General features: G+C 41.3%; 1 protein-coding gene across 2 annotated transcripts in view; it reads left to right on the top strand.

Moving 5' to 3' along the window:
• Positions 1–6,145: 6,145 nt before the first annotated feature.
• The window catches only part of ANKRD50 (ankyrin repeat domain containing 50), a 41,134-nt gene continuing 23,031 nt past the window's right edge, over positions 6,146–24,248 (top strand). The window contains exons 1-2 of one of the 2 annotated variants that reach the window (XM_058837939.1): positions 6,146–6,342; positions 7,147–8,430. In XM_058837939.1, the coding sequence (XP_058693922.1) occupies positions 7,952–8,430 (479 nt within the window). In that variant the 5' untranslated portion in view covers positions 6,146–6,342; positions 7,147–7,951. The other variant, XM_058837940.1, reaches the window with a different exon arrangement.

The following is a 24,248-nucleotide window of genomic DNA, read 5'->3' as shown; positions in this document are numbered from 1 at the left end:
GATGGAGAAATAGAAGCAGGTAAGGTGACATGAGTTGCTCAAGATCACAGAGCAGGTCAGGACAAGTGTTCAGACACTGCCTGCAACACAGACTGACGAAAACACTGTGATTATGTGAGAAATACATATATATATAAATGTATTTACTTATGTTATTTGTACACAAATTTTCCCAAAGTTCACAGCTTATTCATGTGTCGCATAAAGCAAATATTTTGTTAGGTTTCTCTAGGTTTATACAGAATCTTGTGCCAGCATAACATCTTTCATTATTGTAGTTGTTTTGAATATTCACATAAGAATCACATGCCTAAGAATGTAACCATTTCATGCCTGGTCTGAGAATGTTACTGAATATACTTCTGGAACAATTCACGTAAAAAGTCACTTTCATGATTTAGTTTTCTCTTTTGACTTACTGCTATGGAATTTTTTCTTTCTACTCCACAAACATTTTCATGCCAGCACTTAACAGCATCTAAATTCTTCCTTTCCCAAGGAACAGACAATTATATTTTCATCCAACAGGACAACTTATCAACTGCAGCACCTGTTTTCAAGAATATCATTGCTTTAGTGTTAATTTTGGCTGGCCTTGTGCATTGTCAACTGTTATTAAATGGAATGGTGATGTTATACCACAATTCATATTGCACAAATATTGGGTAACATGTTACTTCAAGGTAGGAGGAAGCTGAAGCAGATTCATATTCCTGTACACACAGAAATATTTGAAATTAGAATGACACAGGCTGGACAGACCGCAGTTCTCCAGAGCACTACCCCAACGTGCATTTCTTGGATACTAAAAGAAGTTGCTTGGGATTTTTTGGGGTTTTTGTAGCTGGCTAAAAGTTGTGATGCATTTTGCAGACACCCAACTAAACCCTTGCCCAGTAAGTATCAGAGGCTGAGCATCAACTATTAATCAGAAGATTCCTATCTTCCAAGTTCTGTGAAGATGCATATTTGTGTGTGTATAAATATTACACATATATATATATATATATATATATATAAAAAAGACGCTGCATCAAATCTTTAAAGCCAATGCCTGGGTTTTGCTCGAGGCATAAAAAGTGCCTCCAAGCCTATCGATTAAATTTAGTGTGCAATCCCAGCACTACATTGGGAGGACAGTGCTCTCACATCAGCACTGAGCAACAAAAAAAGCTGCTCCTGAAAGAATTCAGAGCGTTTAGCCTGATCCTCTATTTTAAACAGTCATCTAACAGAGTGTTTTCCTTGACACCGTAGCAGCGAGGAGCAATTGTACAAATAGGATGATAGTAACACACAGTAGTAGATACAAGCACAGTTAAAATGACATGTGATACAAATTATATTTTCCAGGCATGAACAGCAGGTCTTTTGGGTGTATCTTAATTCTGTTATTAAGCTGCAAAACTAACATCCACCGCTGCTGGGTATTCACACATGTATTTGTACAGACGATGAGGGTATGTGGATGCAAACCTCCTGCTTCCTCTTTTCTGTGGCTACAGGACAGACCCTGGCCCTTGTGTATCAAGGAACAGAGAATTGCCTTTTCTAACCCAAAGCACAATAGCCATTTCTCTACCAAAATGCAACTAGATTATGTTGTGGTGGCAGTTCTGTAATGACCTAGAAATGAATGCTATCAGACTGGAAGTGGGAACTATTTCCCTTTCAGGGAGAATGGGAATAGAGCTCCCTCCTCTCCTGGCCAAGTGTTCCAGCCACCACATGATCCTATCCCAGATCTTTTGTTTAATTTTGCTTCAACTTAATCATTCTTGCATCCTTTGTTCACAGAGCTCCAGTTTCAATAGATGGGATAGATAGTACTCCTACCCAAATTACCTGGTAATGAGGAAGGGCGAGGAAAGAACAGAAAGGAGCTATTATGCTTCCTGGCTATATTCTTATGTAAAAGAACACTATTGCCTGCATCTATTGAAAATCGAAATTGTGAGTGCAAGTCCCTGATAAGCAGGGAAAAAAGAAAAAAAAAAAATAACAAAACCAACCTGCATTATGTTCCTCTTTAAAAAATACAAGAAGGAACAAGATGGTTAGCCTCGACTCAGTTCCTGAGGAGCTCAGGAAGCACATCCTCTTGGAGTCCATTCCCAAGTACAGTGACTAAGTGACCAGCTGACTGTGAAGGATCTAATAATTGTGAATAAGAACTAACCAGCCTTTTCTGAGGCTTTTGACATCCATCCCCTGTAGCATCATTTAGGAGCTGAGGGATTCTGACCTGGGGCAATGGATGATCAGAGTGGATCAGGGACTGGCTGTGGGTCCTAGGCCGGACACTGGCCACTCACAAACAGGACTTCCAGGTTGATTTTGTGGAGGCATCTTATATGATACTGAGAGTCCCAAGATTAAGGTGCATCTCATCCTAGACAGATTTTAGGAGTAAGACCTGAAACATCAGTATCAGAGGAATGTTTCTGCCTGAATGCTTCATGTGATAAGATTTCCACTACTCACTTGGGAAATTGTAATTTTTTCTTAATGTTTATATTCTTATGTTATCCTAAGTCTGCACTATCTTTATTTACCATCAGCCTCAATAATTTTACCTGTCAGAGAATGAAAGTATCTGAATTAGAAGACAATGATGCATGAAAATCAGTAACTCCAAAGTTACAAAAGTTGTTAAAATGACTACTCCGTGTTTAAGTAGATAATCACGCCTCAGGCCCACCCTTGCAAAACATTTATTTCTGGATGTGAATCACTGCCTGCCCATGTCTCTACCCAAGACATGACGAGCTCGCAAGGATTTGCAGCCCCGCTCCCTGTGAGGCTCCGAGCTGGCTGGGACGTGCGTGCACCCCAACCACGGACCCGCGAGGGCTGAGTCATGCACCAAGCACCCCAGAGGCAAAGTGGAAACAGCAGCTCCCTCCAAACCACACACAAAGCAAACCCAAGTTTGTGTACATACAGGATGGCTCAGATTTTGATGACTTCAAGGATCTGCCTCACGCTGCCTTTCTCATTGAGATCCATTATGTTCTCTCTCGTCCGTCAGGGCTGCCTGCTTTCACATCCAAATAGCATCATACTGAAACTGTTGAAATAATTGAAAAGTACATAGCAGTCTTTCCTAATACTCGCTAAAAGATGTGGCAAATCATTTGGAAAGCATAAAATATTTCTGCTTAACCCTCCCCCCAGGTTTTTCCAGTGTTACTGCAGACTTCTGAATGTTACAACTTTTTGTGCAGTCTTTTCACTAGAAGTTTCTTCGTTCTTTAGCTTTAACTGGCTAAATACAAAACCCTACCTAAAATCATGCACAATACAAATATTCTATCATTTAAAATCAGGTGCCTTGGCGTGGCTCAGATTAACTAGGAAGGTTCCCACAGCTTCAGACCATTGAAACAAAAAAGTATAGAGCCTTTTTGAGGTGGGGTTTTTTTCAGAGAGGAAATTTTGCTCCATTTCATCTTCTTTTAGGCGTTATCTGTCAACCTTGTAGCCTGCAAGGTTGCAGCCAATTAAACCATGGCTTGTTTGCTATCTGTGTCAAACTGAGTTATACAAAACCACAAAAATAAGGTTTGGTTCTTATCCTGATACTGTCTCATTAACTACAACATTGCACAATTGTATCAGAAATATCTGACCCTTAGCTATAATAATTCACTAGGATGATGTCATCTGAGCTGTCACGTTCGCTATAGGGAGGTACTATGCAAATAATCTTGATAACAAAATGCCTCCCTTGCTTTTGAAGGTTGACTTTAGGGTCTTAGCTTCTTGTGTACAGATGAAAGATTGCAGCTGCGCCTCTTCATGACAACCTTGGGTTTTTAACCCTTTAAACTTATTTTTAGGATTTTTTTCTTTTTTCCAAAAAAAAAAGGATTTACCATTGAAAGTTTTTATATGCCGTTGCTTCCTAGAAATAATTTGAGGGGGAGGTCAGTGCATGGCCATTCACCTTTAGCTTAAAAAGTTTTTGAAAGGTCATGCTTTGGACCTCGCAAGATTTTGCCTAATTATACTTTAGGCCTGCCTGCCACATTTTTTTCTAACTCCTGTTCCCCTCTCCTTCTTCCCTTTGTAATTCCAGCAAGTATTTCATACTCCTGGTGTCAGCTGTAGGAGTGATATCCTGAAGGGAAACTTAGCTCAGATGCAGTTCCCACCAGGTAGTTTCAGGGGACTAATAATTTTATGTCAAATTATTGTCATCTGGTTTAGGATTTATGCATTAGCATGGAAAGGTTAACTATTTTCACAGTTATTATCTCTAACTCCATCATGAATACACTTAAATACCTGATTTTAGCAAACCATGCTGTTATTCCACCTGCTTCACTATATTCACACTGGATGTTGTGAAATCTGACAGCACCTTTTAATCAAAACTGGGTTTTCACTTGTGTCTTGGTCATCAGAAAAGCAGAAATTGAACTTTCCCCTGCATCTCATCATTGTCCAATTTCACTTTTTTCCCCCCGCCTTGGGTCACCTACCAGTCTAATGCTTGTGCCAAGATCTGCTTCTTAAGGTGTTAAATCTACAATTATTTCTTGTGGGTTTTTTAACTTATTTTTCTTTCTGCCAACTTCTGTTTTTCCTCTAGCCTGTACAACAGATTAGAGCTGCAATCCCATCACTCCAACCATTGTCTGTCTCTATTCCTTTATTGTTAAAAGGAAAAAAAAAAAAAAAGAAAAAAAAGAAAATATTTTACAGTTCAAAGTCTCTTGAACTTGTATTAGCATTAGTTTTGGAAGTCTTGAGTTTCCACAACATTTCGAAATGGAAGGGTGGTGCAGCTGGGAAATAAAAAAAAAAAAAACAAAAACAACAAACCTAAGAGAAGATTACTTGCCTAAAGTGTAGGGTTAAAAAAACCCAACCAAGTCAGAAAGCTTAAAAACACCCAAAACAAAACAACCACGCAATATTTTTTTACTACTAATCTTATTTCTGTTTCTCCCCCACTCCCAATTGCTCTGTGAATTTGTAATTCACTGCTTCCAAAGGTTCTTCAAACTTGTTCTACTGGTTTTCTGAAGCAGACAGACTTGTTTTTCTAAGCTCCTCAGTACACCAACCGAATTTATTTAATTTTTCATTTTGCTCCTGCAGAGAACCCTGGGACGCTCCTTGAAGGGCCCTAAATCACTCTGCTGTATCCTATGGATATATTCAGTGTGTACACCGCAATGCTGTAATTACCTGGTTTACAAAACCATACAGAGCCGCGCTAAAATGAAGGAATTATTTAGCAGCCATAAAGACCTTGATCCTTGGTGGAAAAGTGCCTTATCATAACTAATGCAGCCAACTGCAAGGGGAGCAAATTTCAATGAAAATCCTTCCCTTGCTCTGTCACAGACAAAATAAAGGAGGAGAGAGGCTGTTGTGTCGTCATGGGTGGAAGGGACTTGACAAGGCCCTCGTAAAGGTGTCCTAGAGCAAGATCCACCTTGTTTTCTTCCATATCCAAGTTTTCCTGGAGGAAGTTTCACCCTCGCTTCTTCCATATTCCAAGGGTTTGTAGGCAGCCACAAACTGTAAAGCTCAAGGGTCACTTTAACGTGGTCTAAGGGAGGGATGTGGGACGCCCCTTGGAGCTCTCACAGTGCTGCGAACATTATTTTCGGATCTGCGTATCCCCAGTAAGCAAGGTGGGGAAGGTGGAAAAGGGGCAGAATTTGGGCTACGTTCTGGGGAGGCTGTCGGGGCAGTCAGCAGCAGTTCTGTCTGAAACGGGCCAGTTCGGGGCACAAGGACAAAAGGCAATGAAAAAATCAAGCTCGGAGCCCTGTGCTTGGTTCAGAAAGACGACTCAAGTAAGGTGTTAAGGCGAGGGCCCGTGTCAGCGCCGCGGGAGAAAGGGCTCCCCTCCAGCCAGGACCTTTCCCCCTCAAGTTTGGCAGCCGCGGAGCGGGGCCGGGACGGCGCCTCAGGCCCGCGGCGGGAGGCGCGGCCGCCCCCTGCAGGGCCGCGCCGGGAGGCGCCGCGGGAGCGGGCGGGACGGAGGGCGGCCCCGGGGCCGGGACAAAGCCCGGGGCGGCGGCGAGGGGCACCGCCCGTCTCCCTCCGCCCCGCACTACTTCGCCCCAGATGTCCCCGCCGCCGGAGGGGAAGGGGGGCGGGCCGAGGCGGGGCCGGGGCGGGCGGAGCGGGGAGCGAGGGAGGCGCCGAGCAGGGAGAGCACCGGGCGGGCTGAGGCAGCCGCGGAGCGGGGTGGCCGCGGCCCTGGCACGGCGGCGCCCGGGGGCGGGAGCCCAGGGGCCGGGCGGAGGAAGAGGAGGGGCGCGGGCAGCGGCGAGAGGAGCCGTCTGGAGCAGCCGCCGCGCCGAGGCGGCGACGGAGGTGAGCGAGCGGCGGGAGGAGGCCCCTGCCCGGGCGGGGCTGACACCGGCCCCGGGGCTGGAGCGTCCCCGCCGGGCGCGGAGCGGGTGCCCGGGTCCCCGTGCGGAGCCGGCTGTGTGCGCGGCGGCGGGCACGGGGCGTGTGGCGCCGCGCCGGGGGGCCAGAGGCAGAGGGAAGGGCTGGGGCGCTCCCCAGCTGCTCGGGGCTTTTCCCGGAGGGAGGTGGTCGCGCTGCCGAGCCGCTCCCGAGCCGTGCCTGCGCGGCGCTGCCCGGGCTGGCGGGGCGCGGGGCTGGAGCCCAGGCGGTGGCTCGGGGGTGCCGCGGAGGGCACGGGGCGGGGGCGCGGGGTGTCACGCCGTGACCCCGGGGCTGCCGGGCGCCGCTGCCGCGAACAAAGAAGCGTGCGGGGAGCAGCGCTGCCCTGCCACACAAACTCCCGAAAACGCCCGCAGCCGGCAGGAGGAAAATGGGGTGAGGAGAGGGTTCGGTGATGAAGCCTCGCTAGGAGGAATGTTTCTGGGATGAAAGGATGTATTCAGTTCTCCTCGGGAGAAAATGCAAGACTTGCTGTGGTTTTGAAGCCGCTGTCATATCTGCTCATTGTTTATTGTTGGGTTTTTTGCGTGTGGCTGATCGCACCTCGTAACGGCAAATTTCCTTTAAAACGACTCTCTTGATTAATTTAACAGTGTTAGCAAAAATGAGGAATACAAGCCCTTGACTTTGGTCTTTGTTGTCTGCGTTTGCAGCTGACTGAATTATGACTTGCATGTAGGGTTAAAAGTGCTGTCTCCTTTATTTCAGAGCTCTAGGGGAAGATGTTGTCTCTTCTGACATCTTGCGATTGAGATACCTGAGAACAGGTTCAGTAAGATGCAAGTCCCTGAAGAAGACACTACGAATGTATTGAAATAAGAACCCGTAAACATTTTTTTTTTCACCCCCATCGCCTGCATAAGAAACCGTAATGTGAAGCACTTCTCGGACGCTCTCCCAGATGTATGAAGTCTGCAAAACTCACTGTCCAGACTGGCTGCTTTAGTCGGTGGTACTTGCCACGTTTGTGGTGTGTGTATATAGTACTCTGAAGAGAAATCACTTTTTTAATGAAATTCCCAGAAGGAACATTTTATTATGGACAGCTTTTTCTGTATGTATATCCAGAGAGATTAATGCCTAGAGTTGAAAGGCATTCAGTATACACTGCAAAGTTGGCTTTCCCTCAGCTTTTCCAGATGTATTGTCTCCCCTGTACACTGGGAGCACACACAGCTGCCTGAACCACAGATGCAGCCATGGAGCTGCATGAACTTGTGAGCCACACCAGAGGTCTTGCTGAGGGCTGGTCCCAGCCACCGCTGCACGATGTCAGCTGAGCTGTGATTGTGCCATGCTGGTCCCAGCACAGCGCCCAGATGGAGTGACACCCTTCCTGCAGGGGAGGAGAGGCTGCTGAGTTTTACGAGGAAGAGTGACTGGTTGCTGTCGCCTCTTGTCAAGTTTTGCGCACAAGATCGTCCTGTGCCGGATGAACGCGCATCTCCCTGCTCCTGGGATGTCGAAGATGTGCCGCAGCTTATGACACATCCGAGAGAAGAAGCTTTATAAAATGGCTCAAACCAGCTTGCTGCAGGGAAAGCAGTTTTACTGTAGGGAGTGGGTTTTCCACAAGCTTCAGCACTGCCTCCAGGAGAAAGCAAGCTGCAGCGGCAGTGCTGCCAACAAACCATCTCTTGTAGCGAATCCTGGGAATAACACCGGTGGTGTCTCTGGGAAAGGAGCTGCCTGGGGTGTATTGTTGGTAGGAGGGCCCGGTAGTGGGAAGACAGCCCTCTGCACTGAGTTACTGTGGCCAAGCTCACCTGCAAACCTACAAAGAGGCTTACATCGGCAGGCCCTGGCCTTCCATTTCTGCAGGGCCCAGGACTCTGACACGCTCTGTGTTGGAGGCTTTATTAGAGGTTTAGTCACACAGATATGCCGCAGTGGACTGATCCAGGGATATGAGGACAAACTAAGAGATCCTGCTATTCAAAGTCTCTTGCAGCCCGGGGAATGTGAGAGGAACCCTGCTGAAGCGTTTAAAAGGTAAAAACAAATTAAAAAAAACCCAACCCTATTGAAAACAAACCCAAAATAAAACAAACAAGAAAAAAATCTGCCGTTTAGGTCTTCCTTCCAGTGAGCCTAAGATGCAGATAGTTTCAAACATGTTTGTTTAATGGCTTGTTGTCTCTGTCAGAGCGTGCAGACTTACCATGGAAAAATCTAACTTTGTCGTTATAGCTGACATAAATAAATATTTACTTTTAAAACAAAGTTCATTATTAATAGTGAATTTATTTACATTTGTATATTAGTACCCTCAGATGTAACTGAGTATTTTGGAAAGACTTGAAAGTAATTGATTTCAGAGTGGAAAATATCTAGTCCATGGTCTCCCATGTGCCATAAAGGTAGGGCAGTTGTGCTTCACAGACCCAAAACAGACCTTACAGGACCCTTGGAAAAGCTTCCAATAACATGCTCTAAGAGGAAACTGGGCTAATGGACCTCTGGGTCTGATCCAGCACATCAGTTTTATGTTTGTCTGAAAATATGTGGTAGGAAAATGTCAATTAACTCCTTATGTTACTTCTCACAGTATGCACAGATTGTGTCAAATCTTTATTGCTACTTCTTCTGTAAGTATTTCGAAGTGTTGAGGGGATCAGAAATTGATCAAGAACGCTCACCCTGCCCCTTAAGAGCTATCTAAGCTGAATGGAAAACAAATAGATTTTTTTTATTGGTGTTCTCTAACAAACCACAGTCTCCTGAGTATGTCACTGATAATTCTGTTTCCGTGAGGATAAGGATATTTGAAAGGATATATTAAATGTATATGGCAGTGTATATCCATGGATATACTTAGAACAATGTACAGTCTTGAGCACAGCCAGTGTCAGTGTATGTCTATTGGTCTTTATTCCTTTGGGTCACAATGAAGGAAAATTCATTAGGGGTAAGGCTTCATCAAGAGAGCTTTAATGTGTTGCCAGTATAAAACTTCTCTGGAATATTGGTTAAGCTGAACGTTTTTGGTACTTTGTAACAGTGTAACTTTTTGTGGTACTTGAGGGTTTATTGCCTCTTTTCAGTATAAAATGAGTCTCCTCTATTTTATTTCTTTCTTTCCTGATTACTAAGATTGTGGAGACAAGTACTGAGGTTGAACCGTAGTGCTTGCTCTCATTGTCATGGTGGTGTAAAAGAGCCTTCTAGTTCTGATGGCTTTATGTCCTTGCCTGCTGAATAAACAGGATGCCTGTCTACATTGTTCTCGGTGTAGTGTCTTAAAACAAACAGTCTAAACCGAGACTGGCTCTGGATTTTTTTGTTTGCTGCTAAGGGAATATGCAACTTCTAACAGCTATTAGGGTCCTAATTTCAGAGGTATTAAGCCCTCTTAAATTCTAATGAATAAAAACTGGGTGCAATTAAGTGTCTATAAACGGAATAGCAGACTGGCCATCTAGCTTCAGGCAGTCTTTTAAAATCATGAAAGTGGATTAATCTGGTAAGAGCTTGTTTATGTTTAAAAGTCTATTACAGGGAAATCTTACTAATTTAGTACAGGCAAGTTGTCAGTAAGAGCTGGAATCCTTCCTCTGTTCTAAAAGTGAGTGTCTTACTGCACAGAACAGGAAATAGGTAAATGTCTTTGGACAACAATGCAACCTAGAAATATAAAATGTAAGAGATAATTTGTTTAGACTGATTTTTATGAACATAGGGTTTAATGATGGGCTGTTTTGCGTAGGTCAGTATACAGGTTCTTGGTTTTGTACTGGAAAAATAAAATAGGCACAACATTCAGCAATAGTATTTTCCTTCTCAAATTTTGCAGCAGTGATTGTGAACTCCTAATATTACACTAAAAATACTTAAGGGGTGGTGCAACAGCTTCAGTCAAGATTTTTCTTTTTGCCCTTCATGTATTCCCTTGCTCCTGCTTATGCTGATCTCCTGCTCTCAAAAGCGGCTGTGGTGGATGGTCTTCATTCTCCTGTTTCAGATTTAAGGGAGATGAGGTGCCAGAGACAAGGTGCTGTGCTGGGAATATAAGTTTTCAGCACTGTGGCAGGGGACCAGGAGGTGGCTGTTGACAGCGGCACCACGAGCTTGTTCTGCTGAGTGATACAATCTCTGTCCACAAACAAGAGGCACTTGGCAACCCCCTGCCCACCATCAGACACCTCAATCATTTGTTTGTTTAATTGAACCTTTGCTAGTGTGTAAACCGCGCAAGGAATGTTTTAGCAAAATTATAATTTAGGATGTTCCGTGGTTTCGAAGACTTGCCACTGAGCACTTCAGTCCTCTGCTCCGGTGTGTTTATGGTTTATGTCAAGTGAAAGTTGTTGTAATGTGAAATGAGTTCTAGGAAGACTTACCAGTCAGATGATTGCATCTCTCATTGTGTAAAGGCACTGAAGAAGCACAAAGTGCTTGTCTCAGTGCTCCATCGATTTTTGCCTTATTTTAGTTTATTCACTAGGAGAAAGATTTTTCTTTAAAGGCATTGTCAAATTTTTGCTCTGCTTTTCACAGCTGCTCCAGACCCAGCCATGTATTCATGGCCTAAAATGGAAAGACTTCTCTTCATAAGTGTTAAACAAGATGATATCATCCTATTTTTGTGCTAATTGTCCTGGAAATACTGAGAAAGAAAATCTTCCTAAAGTGTTGTAACATGCCAGTTTATAAACAATATAAAGTTTGTTAGTTAAAATAGTGACATGTTTTCCTGAAGGATGTTTCTTAAATAGATTTCCAGCAGTCCTGATGGTCATAGTGATACATATGCAAGTAATGGCCCCCAGAGTTAAGACATTTCTCTTGCTTTTTAATGTCTCATCTTCAGAACTTCTTACGCATTTATAACCTTTAAATGCCCTAAAAATTCTTTCAGTGTCAGATCTTGCAGTTTTGAAGAACCGGAAGGGCTGAATTATACAAATCTATTTAGCATTTAGCATTTGTTGGTGTACTGACAGCTGAGAGAAAGAACAGCTACTTACAGCACTTTTCTTATCGGGCACTCAGTGCTGGAGCAGAAAGCAGCTTAAAATGTGAGGGAGAGTGCGGATCCCTTGCACTCAAATTTTCAGTGAAAGTAAAGCAGAAGGGAAGGAAAAGATGTTACAGACACCAGAAGTTAGGAAATGATGTGATAAACAAAGAACTTAATTCAAAATGTCCATTAGGCTCTTCCTCCCTATTGATACAGAAAAGTTAAGTGCTCAATAACCCAAATTTTTCAGTGCTATCTCTAGGGTTTTTTTTGTTTTGTTTTGCTGCAACAAGTTTATGTTTCCAGTGATTTAATAGAAATACAGGCAGATACCACTTATCCAAGGCCATGAGGGCATAGAGGAGCTCTGACATAAACTGTGGATAATGCTGAAATTTGTGTAAACTAGGCTGTAGAAAGGCATTTCCCTTATGTTCCTGGTTTATGTTTTTCAGACAGAGGAGATGACATTAAACACCTTCCGACAGTAGGGAAAGGCATGTAATTCCCATGTGTTGTGCTGCAGTTGGGATTTCTGGTGGGAGGCAGAGCTTGTTTCATTCACAGCCCAGAAAATGTCTGTCACTAGAAGTGTGGGCATAGTTTACCCTGCAGAGTTGATTTGTTTTGCAGCAGTTGCTCTTGAGTTTGAAAGATACTCAAGGCCAAAGCTTCTGGGACAGAGAATTCAGAGGTGGAACATGTCAAATAACACCATGTTTTTAAACTTCTACCAAACTCACCTTTAATGTGTGTTGGTCTGGTGCAAATTTAAACCAAATTTTGAATTTTGCTTGGGTGTGTTGCTGCAATTAATAAATCACCAAAAAATGGTGAATTTCCACGTCTCCCAGCAGGCTGGTGCAGGTGGAGCTGCTTCGCCCTCACTCAGAGGAGGATTTTATTTCCAACTTCTGAGTATCTTTGCAGGGAACTTCAAATCTTGTGAGACTTTTCGCATCCTTATTTCTCACATACTGAATTTGGGTCAATGATGTCCAAGTGTTTTTTCCTTGTGAAGTATCCTAACATTTTATTACTAAAGTATTTCTCATACAATTACTTTGATGTAAGAAGATCTAAGTGAGTTTTATCAGGAAAATGAAGGAAGCTGTGATTTCAGATTTCCACTTAGTGCACTGCTAAAGTTGCATTCCCATGTAAGTAGATGTCACTTATCAGTAGAGACCCAAAACCCTCAGAAATTTAAAAGAAATAAAGCCACAAAACTAAACCAGAAAGAGCTGCTGAACAAATCTATTACTCTTTGAGTTTTCTCAAGCTGATGTTACATCCTCTACCAAAAATGAATAGGGAAGCTGTACCCCAGAGCTTAAGTATTTTTTTTTATTTTTTTTTCAGAAAGAGCACCAGATTCTATGCATTCTGTGCATTAGCTGGTGCTAAATTCAGTGGTTCCTTTTGCTGATTCCCTGACTATCACAACCTTTCTTCTGTTTCTAACTCCTGATCTCTGCATGCTCAACACATTTGCCATGTAATTCAACGTGACCAACAATGCTGAGTGATGGAAAAAGCCAAACAGTTTTATAGTTCTCTAGAATATGCAAATACCTGTAGACTTGAGTTTAAGAGGTGTGGAGGTCATGTAAGGTTCTCTGCTGACTGCAAGTTTGAAGCAGGGGTTTATGTTGATTAAATTTGAAGTCCTTGTATGAGTTGTGTGAGTCACACCCTTGGACAGCGTTAAAGTGCAGCAGGTTGTGCCAATTGCTGTTATCTATGTAAAGTTCCTTCTGCCTGCTTGGAGAACTCCAGAGGATTGAGCCTCTGGTGTTTTGTCTTTGGCAATGTAATGGAAACCTCATAAAGGGCAGAATTTGGAGGAAAAACCTCTGAGTGTCAGCCAGTACTAACAAGCATTTCCTTCCCCCAGCCTTTCACCTGTATTGCCTTTCTATGTTCCTAAGTTATTTACCTTTTTCTTCCCTCAAGAATTGTGTATCATCAGAAAGTTGGAAATTGTAGGTCATGGAGTTTTTACTCCTAACTAAATGATGCAGGGCAATAAGTTTTATTTCAAGTTCTGGCTTCTTTGTCTGACAGTGTAGAAAAACAGTGGTTCGTTCAGCAAACTTTCTGTGACGTTTGTCCAGGGACTTTCAGTCTGCAGTACTGAAATGCATTTTCCCTGCTTAGATGAAGGAAAAGATTTAGACATTGAGTTGTAAACGATAACAGATGAAGTGTGAAGCTGTTCATTTTTAGAACTCCTTGTACCATCTTTGAAGTCAGTAATACAATTAAAATTATAATGGAATGTATAGGCTTTATTGAGCAATTAGCTAGTGAGCTTTTTGCTGGCTTGGTGTAGCTTATTCTTAATTGCAAAAATTTGAGTTCATTTTGGTGTGAATTTGAGATGAATTAGGAGTATCCTGACTATAATGGATTTTGATATTGCACCCTACAAACTTGGGAGTTTTCCTCGCTAGTGAATTAACCACAGTATGTGTTTCTACTGCAGCTTGCAGCACCCAAGTTCTGAGACTGCTGTGAAAAGCTGAGAGGCAGCACACTGGAGACAATTAAAATACCTGAGCGTGGGCTACTGGAAACCCAAAAGCTGCAGGCATTTGTATCAATTTTCTCCAGAAGACATTAGTAATTCAGTATTAATCTTTTATAGGTGATGAATGACTCGGGTTTTCTCACCCAGGTCTCAGACTGTCTGGGAGTGACCTACCTCTTTTTCTCTAATCTACTTTGTTCTGGAAAGGGCTGCTACAGAGCCTTTCCCTCTGCTGCCAGAGCTTCAGTACAATCTTGGGAGCTGTAGCTCTCCAGTGGTTGCAAGAAGGGTGTGAATATATAGATTTTGTCCGACTCTCTTAATTTCATAGAGCTATAAATGGTAGAAACAAAGGCAAGGATTAACTGTTTCCTTTTTCATGCAAAGAAGAATCTGAATGCATAATAAATTAATTTACGAGACCTTTTAAAGAGGAAAGTTGTTAAATCTTCAGTATGTTTGCTACACATTTACCACATGCAGGTTCAAATGTGCAGTTGACTGATTTGAGCCTTGAGAAGGTTGGAAGGGGAGCTCAGAAAAATCAAGTCCAGCATCTCCTTCACCAGACAGAAGTAATTGAAGATGCTGGCTTCATCTGCTCTTATGCTTCACAGTTCTTCCAGAAAAAAAAAAGCCATATGTTACCCTGAGTTGGTTTTTTTCCTTGCTATCTAAGTTTTTTACTACTTAGGGTGTTCTCCAGAGACATGGAGAAAAAATTCTCTTTTTCCTTTTTGGGACAGCCTTTTATGTCTTTGAATACAGCTTTATTCTCTTTCATCTCAACCTGAAATTAAATAATTCATTTTGTTAGTATGTCCTCACAGGTCACACCTTAGAATGTGGCATTAAAAAATCCCTTACCTAAATAAAAGGGTTCAGTTTCTAAAGGGAATTTTTCTTACCAATGTTGTAGATATGTAAATAGGCAACATTCTGCTTTGTACTGTCCCAGATTTTTGTCCATTCCTACATCTTTCACTTATGCTTGACTAGAATCCTGAAGCTAGTTGGACACTAGCCCAGAAGAGCTTGATCTGATAAAAGATTAAATTCTCCTTTTAGTAGAAGTTTTCAGCTAAAAACGATCTCATTAGAGTTAAAATCAAGTTGTTTTGTTTATCTGTGATTTATTTAATACTCAAAAATGATGGAGCCAAGATACCAGCTGAAAATCATACCAATTTATGAGTGAGATGAGAAACGATTTCTGTAAGAGCATGCCACAAGAGGTTAAAAAGAATCTGCCAACTCAGCCTGTTGCAGAGTTGCAGAGGGTAAATTTGCTTGTGTGAGAGCATCTTGAATTTGCTCTTGTGAGAGCATCTTGACTGTGCTGGAGCTTCTCAGTATTTATATGTAACTGGGCCTTTGGAGTTTTAACTGATGCTGAGTTTCATAAGAAACTCTGTGTTCTGCTGTTCTCCAGACCATTAGAAGTGTTGAGCATTGCCTGAAGCTTAAGTACTTTGTGGCATGTTTCTCTTTAGGCTTTTCCCTTAAATCTGTGGAGTTAACGGGTCACATAGCAGCAGTCAGTGTTTCTGCAAGAGCAAGCTGTATGTTCCTCTTTCATTGTATGGAAGCACAGCCTACAGACTGAACATAATACCGTTTAAGGTTTTAACCTTTTCAGATTAAATTACCATAAGAAAGTTTCCTCGAGGCATTTTAATAATGACAACTTACATAGACCTTTTTGTCTTCTACTTCTATAGGCATTAACATTTTGGCTTTAATCAATGTGGCTCAGACTTAAACCTTACAGGTTTTCCTATAAGCTGGTTAGTTAGATGGACCTTCATAGCAATTCTTACTTGTTAATTATTTCCCTTCCCTTCAGTTTTCTGTGCACATGTTCATAGCTTGTGCCAGGGTTTAGGTTTCTTTTCCTTTCTTCTTTTTCTTCAATGAAAAAATGAAAAGGATTTGGTGGATTGTGAAGTAGAAGGGATGTAGTGTGTTGTATATACTGGGAGAAGATAGTTTTGAAATATTGCCTTCTGAAAGCAATGACTTGAAGAGGTTTCAGCTACTTGCATGTGGTATATACAATACACTGGGAATGGTGAGAAATCTTCTGTCTTTGTCCAGGAGCTGCAGTGTTTTCAATGGTTAATGCAAAGACACTTTGTGATTGAAGAATGACTGCTGAAAAATAAATAATCAGGTAAAAAAGGCAAGAAAATAATTACATTAACCCAAGGGTGGAGTTGTACAGAGGTGTTCAAAGGTACTGCAGAGGAGGTGCCAGAAGGAATGGAGGTGGGTAGGTTCCTGGTCTGCTTATTGACATCAAAATGTGATAAGATGAAAAAAGAACTGAAAATGAAATCACGAAAAGAAGGCAATTCATTTAATGGGGAAATTTATATAAGTAAAAGGGACAAACAAATTCCTTCTCTCTGTCACATGTTTGCAGACACCTTCACACAAAGTGAGGACCATGCAGGTAGAAGGCCATCAGACTTTTAGGCTCAGCTGTGGATGCTGCTGTTTGAATTGATGGGAGTGAAAGGAAGGATGGAATAGAGGATCATATGTGAGTGGACTTTGAATCCACAGACCACCAGCAGTGTCTTTTCCGTGGTTTTTTTTCTTTGTCAGGTCCTAATAAGAGCTGGTAGTGCTTATGTGAAGGAGAGGTGGACACCTGGCTGTGCAAGATGCAAGTTGTGTGCTACAGATCTGTGGTGTCTTAGAACATGAGAGGTGGAAGGGGCCCTGGCAGCACCTTATTTAAGGTTATTTGAAGCATGATGGAGTTGTCCTGGAAGAGAGAAGAGCACTGTTCAGAAGTTCTAGGTTGGTTAAGGAAAGTACCAGCAGTGTAGAGATGACAGTAACAGGCAGGTAGGAATGAACCTCAGAAGGAAAAACTGTTAAAAATGGGATTACAGCATGATCTCTGTCTTACAGCAGTTAATTAACAAGTCTTGGTTTAACTACATCAGCTCTCCTGCATGATACAGTAAGCTGTCCGTCCTTTTGCCACACTTTCCTGGAGCAGAGTTCATTAGGACATTAGAAAAAAAGCTCTTGTTTGTAGGTAAAGTGAGACTGATCCATGAAAAGAGAAGTTCTGTCCTATAGGTCTTTGGATTACCCTAAATGTTCAAAGTCTAAATGATGGCAACTTCAGCAGCCGACAGCACAACACCAAATCATTCTGTTTCTATAATTTTTTTTGTTAGTACTTTCTTTTATTTTAAATTGTGGTTTTCATCCACAGTAAACAATTTGTGTACAAATGATTGGAGGGGAGGAAGATGTAGTTTATGTCACTTGTTCTGTTGTAACTAAGGCTGATAAATATGAGGCTACGAAATCAATTCCAAAGCTAAATGCATCAGTGCTGTAAGATTATAGATTCAGGCCAACGTGGTGCTAACCTGAAAGTGTTTTTTGAGACTTGTTTTTGAGAAATGTTACTCCAAATCATGCTCTATACAGAGGCAACATCTTTGGGTAACCTAAATCTCAACATTTTGAGAGTTAATTATGGCAACAATACGGAAAGCATCAATTGGAGCTTTACAGGCAAAACAGAGAAACTGTATCTGCTTGGGGCTGGGGATGAAAAAACCCAAACCACAAGGTAACTGATAAGGCCCCAAAGTGATACATGAGGAACATATGCTGTGAATTGTACCTTGGGGAGTAGAGGAGGGTAATTTTGAATGGGACACATGAAAGCTGTTCCATCTGTTGCCTCTTCAGCTGAGACACTGCAGTAAACATTAGGATAGTCCATTTTACTAAGATGGAAAATAAGATGGATAAAGGTATGTGGTAACACAAACAGAGTAGCAAAGTGGTCTTGAGTGTGCTTGACTAGGAAGGTAAATTCTCAACAGCTTTTCATCTGGTGTTTGTACAGAGGATTTTCACAAAATGAGGTTGGACAAATAATCCTGCAATCAGTTCAGTAGTGGAAGTGTGGAGTGCTTTATGACAGTGTGCAAGACATGACATAGGCAAGTGTGGAACAACGTGATGAAGGAATGATCAAGATTTTAAAATGTCTGTTGTTGTTTAGCCTGGTTCTTCCAGGCTGGCACAGTTCAAGATCCCCCTGTTCTGAAGGTGCAGCTTACTGCTGAAACATCCACTGCAGCTCTTCTTCCTACTTTCCAATCAGTAATGTTGGTTTTTTCCCCTTTGGAATGCGTAGGAAAAATCTAATTAATTTGGGGATTGTCAGACTGAACTGCAGTAAGGTTAGTGGCTCTTCTATTGTATGTATTAATCTACTGAATTCTGTTTTATGGTCATGGAATAATAGAGCATAGTAAACTAGCATATACCTGATGACAGCCACACAATTGAATTTATTCAGTGCAGTTTTCTACCTGTCTCATCTGGGAGTTTTTAGGTTTCTTTTTGTGCTTAGCATTTCTCTCATGCCAGCAAATACAATCATATAGCTGGAAAGAAGTATCTGTTCCTTCAGTTGTGTTTATACACTGCATAAATAGAAACAGAAAAAAGAAAGGGACTTTTGTCTATCTCCAAAATGTAGAATAGTACCTACAAATTCAAATGCATGTAAAGCTACAAGAATTTCAACTCTGTTGTGCACTAATGGGTTCAGATAGCACAGCTTATAGAAGTTACATTTTTGTTTAACAAAGAAATGTTAGTTCTGCTATGACTAGGGAATCAGGTAGTTAACAAGGAAAGCTGAAAATAATATATGTGTGTGTATGTATATTTCACTTCCTGTACCTTTGATTTCATAAATGATTTAAAAATAACCTTGTGATTTTAATACATTCTGTTGCATATATAAACTTGTTCATTTTCTTATTTTGGTGTCCCGCTCTTACAAGTTGCATTCCAGCCACAGGCTTTTGAATATTTGCAAAGTAAGGTATTATCCTGACTTTACATATATGGAAAATAAGGTCCAGTATAGGCAATTTTCTAATTTCTGCTAATGATAGTTTTCAGTGAGTCTGATTTGATGCTTTCATCTCATGCATTTGATGTCAAGGGTATGTTCTTTGACACCTACTATATTTTAAAAAAGAGAGAGATGGATTTGCAGAAAAAAATACCATTGAGAACTTAACTGATGCTTCATAGAAAGAAAAACATGGATTTTTGACCCTAAGAGCTTTAAAGCAAAACCTGGTAGATGACAAATTCCAGGAATAAATCTAAATAGCAGCAACTTAGACAACAGCTCAAAAACTGGGGATAGAGGAGGAGGGGAAATAGCCTTAGTCATGTAGGTCATGGGACAGACAAGTAGATAAGTCAGGGAGTAATCAAATGCCTTAGGTGTCTTTATACTAATGGAAAAAGGTAAGGGGTGAACAAGCAAAACTGGAAATTTTAGTGTACAGTCAAGATTGATTTCAGTGCTCTAAAAGATCTGTCAGGATAACTTGTATAACAGGTATGTGTTTTAAAAAAAGCAGCTTGTTTCGTACATAATGTGCTTGCTTGTAGTTCTAGAATGAAGTAAGGAAATTTAAGCCACTGGAAAATCTGAATAAAATGCATACATCATGTGTGGTGATAGCCCAACATGTGAGATTTCTATTTCAAGGTTTGTTGGTAAGCCTGATCTTTTATGGACTGTAAATCAAACTACCTGCCAAGTACCTATCAGCCCATCTTGTGTGTCTGAGTGTACCTGCTTTGTCCAAGTAGAGTTCTTGGTAACTAAGAAACCTCAAAACTATGTCTTTTGTAAAATTACAAGTGCTTTTCCCTACCAAAGCAGCAAGCTAAAGTAAGCAAAGCTTCTTTAAGATAACAAGTGGCATTATCCATGGCATAGAACTTGGATGATAATGTCTGCACGGTTAAAAATTTGAATAACAAATGGGAGATAAACATCAGCTGGGAGGCATGATACAAGCAGGAGTCTGCTTCTACTACTGCCAATCTACTTCTGATGTCAAAGAGGACAGAATAGCTAGTGGGGAGACATAAATTAGCTTCAGTCACATTGGAAAAAATCAGCTGAGGAAATGAAAGAAATCTTTTGGATATAGTGATTATGAAGTGATCTTAAATGCATGTGGTGGGTTAATGGTTAGACTCAAAGGTCTCTTCCACCCTGAATGATTCTATGATTCTTTGCTCAGAAGGGGAGGAGGAAGAAAGACAGACTAAAAGATGGGAATGTTCACCATCTCAGAGGATTTGCGAGTAAGATCTGATGAAGACAAGTATAATGAAAGACAGGAATTGGCTGGGAAGAGTACTGAGGTCTCAGAGCACTGTATTAAATGTCTAGTTCAGTGAAACTGAGCTCCTTGTTGCTCACGTGTTAAACTCTAGCAGGAAGGTGGCAGAAAGAAAGTAGAGCAGCACTAAATGTGAAAGTGAAAGAGTAATGTAAAATTGAGAGCAAGACTGCAAGTTCAAGGTGCGTTGATCATGTTTCTTGAGGTGTATTTTACAGCTCCACATACGTTAGCAGAAAAAAGACAATATCCACCAAGTGTTGGTCTGCTATTCCTTGGGATGAAAAAACTCATAGCAGTAGGAAAGCTAAAATTTCAGTGCTCATGTATATTGCCCACTTTTTAAGAAACAGTCATTTTGTAGTCAGCTAGCACAATTAAAAGTAGCAAGAAATAGGTAAGATCAAAAAAAAAAAAAGCATAGCTCAGGCCAAAAACCTCAAAGAGATACCAAACATAGAGTACAACTGCTACTGATTGTCTTCAAAGGACAAGTTATCTTTATCAGGATTGCTGAAAATTCAGAGCTGAAAGAAAAATTGTGTATTTAGTGCCTTGATTTAAGAAGGGATATAAAAGGCATGGGGAATTAGAAATGTGTCAGTCGAGAAGAAAAGTGCCAGAAGAAATAGTCAGACAAACTATTTGCAAGCATCTGGGAGATAACAAAGAGGTGAGAAGCAACTTACATGGTATGACATGGTTTGGTTTTGATAAATTTAATCTAATGTCTGTTTGGAAGAGTCACAGGACATGTGGATAAGGGATAACCGTAAATGCCATCTTGACTGCAGGAAGGGATTTCTTGCATGAGACTGGTGCAAACAGGCCATGTGCAAGGTAGAACTATATTTGGCTACATGGAATAAGAGTTTAGTAACTGTACTTAATTATCAGTACTCCACTTTCAAACTGAGACAGCACAACATGTTTTTTTCATAGGGGCCTGTCCTGTGGGGTTTTTTCTTTTCAGCCTGTTCCTTAATTCTGTCAGCTGACTGAAGAAAAATGGTTATAAATTTGGGGTACTACTGGCTTCCTTATAATGACCCTAGTGTTATCTGTGGGGCAGAAATTATAGGAGTTTCTATTTTTTCACTAGGGAATAGGAGGTTTGAATTGCAGGAAAGCAGGTAAAGACAGGTTAGACACATGAAGGGAAGGAAAAAACTTCCCAGTTTCAAGAACATGGAAGCACTGGAATGGATTGCTTAGGGAGACAGTACTGATTGGTGGAAATCTTCAGGAATGCCTAGGGTTGTATCTCAGGGATGACAGATACAGAGTTAATCCTGCTGTAGGTAGGAAAGTGGACTGGGTGACCTCTCCATGACTATAAAACAGAACTGTGAGAGTTTGAGTAGAATACGTTGCCTTTGTTTTTATGTTACATGTTTGGGGAAAATCTTTTCATTGTCTTGTGTACCCTCTTTGCCTTTGGGGATGCAGATTTTTTTATATACATATAAACACCTTTATTTTATATGTTAGCATATACGGCAAGTATATTCCATTTAAAATACAGCCAGCCAGCTCCTGGCAGCAGTTGTGAATGGTTTCCAGCCACAGTTGTCTGTCCTTTATAGTAGCCAAGTTGTTTGCAAACTGTTCTGGGCAGTCCACTACTACACCAAAATATTTGCTCTTAAGGCTTCTGTTTTCCGAGGTTTCAAGTAAATCCACAAGTAGATCCACTGGGGGTGCTTTGTAGCCAAAAATCACCTCTGTATTTGTGTGAGACGGTAGGAGGGCTCTAATCAATACTCAGGGTCCAGCATGGCCTGTTTCTGTGGGACCAGTGGTGCTGGTTCCACCATAAACTCTGCTTTTGTCTGGCCTGATGCCCTAGAGCTGGCTTTTGTGCTCTCCTGGTGGGGCTGCAAGTCTGCCTTACAATTGCAGATAAAATCCAGGTTGCTACAAGACATTGCAAAATCAGGTATTGAGTTGCACAAGACTTGCCTGCTGTTTCTAATTCACCACTTCTGAAAAGGCCAGACCCTTGATTTACATCTGTGTACTTCACCTAGAGCTTTCCCAATAGGTAATTCTGAGGGTGGGTTTTGTTTTGTTTTGTTTTTTTCTCTTCTGTTTTCTGCCCCATCTTTCATAAGATTAACCATGGTTGGGTAGAATTGTTAGAGCCACTTTGTCTTCCTGTGCAGCCTGCAAATAAATAATTTACTAGAAACAATAATCTGTATTATACTGTAGCCCAGGAGTGTGCCTTAATTCCAGTATAACTTAGTCAGAAAGACATAATCAGCTGCAGTGCACTTTTATCTTGTTGAGAAAGTACAGAACAAGTACCTCGATAACCAGATCTGATCCATCAGTGTGTACACAGGTGTGCACACATCCAACTGGGTCACTTCACTTTTGCCTTATAGGTTATATTTTACAGCTTTTTTCAAGTGTGGAATCGTTCTGTGCTTCACAGCCCTCGTATTTCATAAATATTCTCAGTTAGTTAAGGCTCCCGTGTGTCTGTTTTTCTGGATGTTATTACCAGTATGAGCAGCTGGGCAATTAGTAAGAAGGAAAGGCCTGTTATTCCACATTTATATAGTGCTGAGAATTGGAGTGGTAATATACAGAAAGCAGCTATTGATTTGATCATTAATTTCCCTTTTAAACATTAGCCAGAATGCATTATAAGGCAGGTAAATAAACTGTTTACTGTAAGTCATCCATAAGATGTAAATGCCTTGTCACAGGACAAAATAAAATTCACTCCTCTACAAACAGTGCTACAAGCAATTTGTTAAGATGCTCTGGTTTTTCTTTCTGCGTGAATACAGCTGCTAAAAGTTCTTGGAAAGAGGGTAATATTTCATCAGCTGAACAGCAGGAATTGTCAATTTTAATGGAAGTTAAATTCACCTATTCTTTTTTTATTGCGACCTGTGCCCCAAATGCAGTTTGGAAAACAAAAGAGAAAAATGCAGCTATTGGTGTAAGTGTGTCTTTGCCGAAGCTTGTAACAGTCTTTAACAGCTTTATCTTCACTGGCTCCATGCTTTTAAATGCAAATTGAGAACTGGGGGTGGTGGGGACAGACAGCTTTAATGGATTATGCTCCCGACTAACCAACCCCTGCATTATTACAATATACAAATGAACATGTGTCTGTAAGCATATGAGAAGCAAGCTCTGGTGTTTGCTGTCACTTGTGAGAATTTTTCAAGAAGAGATGATTAAAAAATACCTGAAGTTTAGCATTTTGCTTTCTGTTCTTAAGCGTGTAGAAGCTCTTGATGTTTACTCCATGAGCAGTGGAAGCAGTGAAAACCCTATTGTATAGATTTATTCCCTTTATATGGTACCTCTGTCCTGCAGTGGCCTGAGCTCCCCTCTGTAGTTTCTGTCCAACATAATTTATTCCTCTTTCCCTGGCATTCAGCTCTTCCAGCCCTTAACTGTCCCACAGAGCCTTCTCCTTCTCTGCATGTTCCCCAGCAGTGGGCTGGGGACAGCAGAGCTTCTGCTACATCTGATTCAGAGCTGCAAGAGGCAGCAGCATCAGGTTTCCCCCTTAGTGGTTAGGATTTTTGTTAGGTCTCAGCATGTGATTTTTAGGCAAAAATCCCGCTGCTTCTTATGTTGCTGGCAAAAATTACTACAACATTATGTAAATATAGTTGGCTTCTTTACAGTCTCACTGTGCACTTCATTTTCTGTATTTGCCAATGCAACATAAATGGAAATAAGTGTCTTAAAAATTACATTGTAAGGGGCTGTGATATGTCATGTTGTAAACCACTTACAAGAAGGAAGATGCTTGCTTGCTTTTCTGAAGATTGAGATGAGTGCTTTGAGAATTACTTTGTTGCACACTAGGTATTGTTAAACTCTTTATATATAAATACATATACACAAAGACACCAATCCAGTATATATACAGGTGTATTCCTGATCAATATGCAGGGTTTAGGAATATGACAAATAGCTGGTGAACATCCTCAAGGAATCTGGTGTAGAAACGTGGGAAAAAGCAGGAGGAGGCATTATGTGGAATAGGGACTTTGTCAGCTTTTTTCTAACTTTATTTGGAAAGAACAGGGTTTGTAAATTCCTGATGCAGATCTCTGGGATGGTGCTTGTCGGGAAT

The sequence above is a fragment of the Poecile atricapillus genome, chromosome 4 (genome assembly GCF_030490865.1).
Source record: "Poecile atricapillus isolate bPoeAtr1 chromosome 4, bPoeAtr1.hap1, whole genome shotgun sequence".
Taxonomy (NCBI): Eukaryota; Metazoa; Chordata; class Aves; order Passeriformes; family Paridae; genus Poecile; species Poecile atricapillus.
Note: the sequence above shows the minus strand (reverse complement) of the source record. Positions and strands in the feature narration are given on the sequence as shown.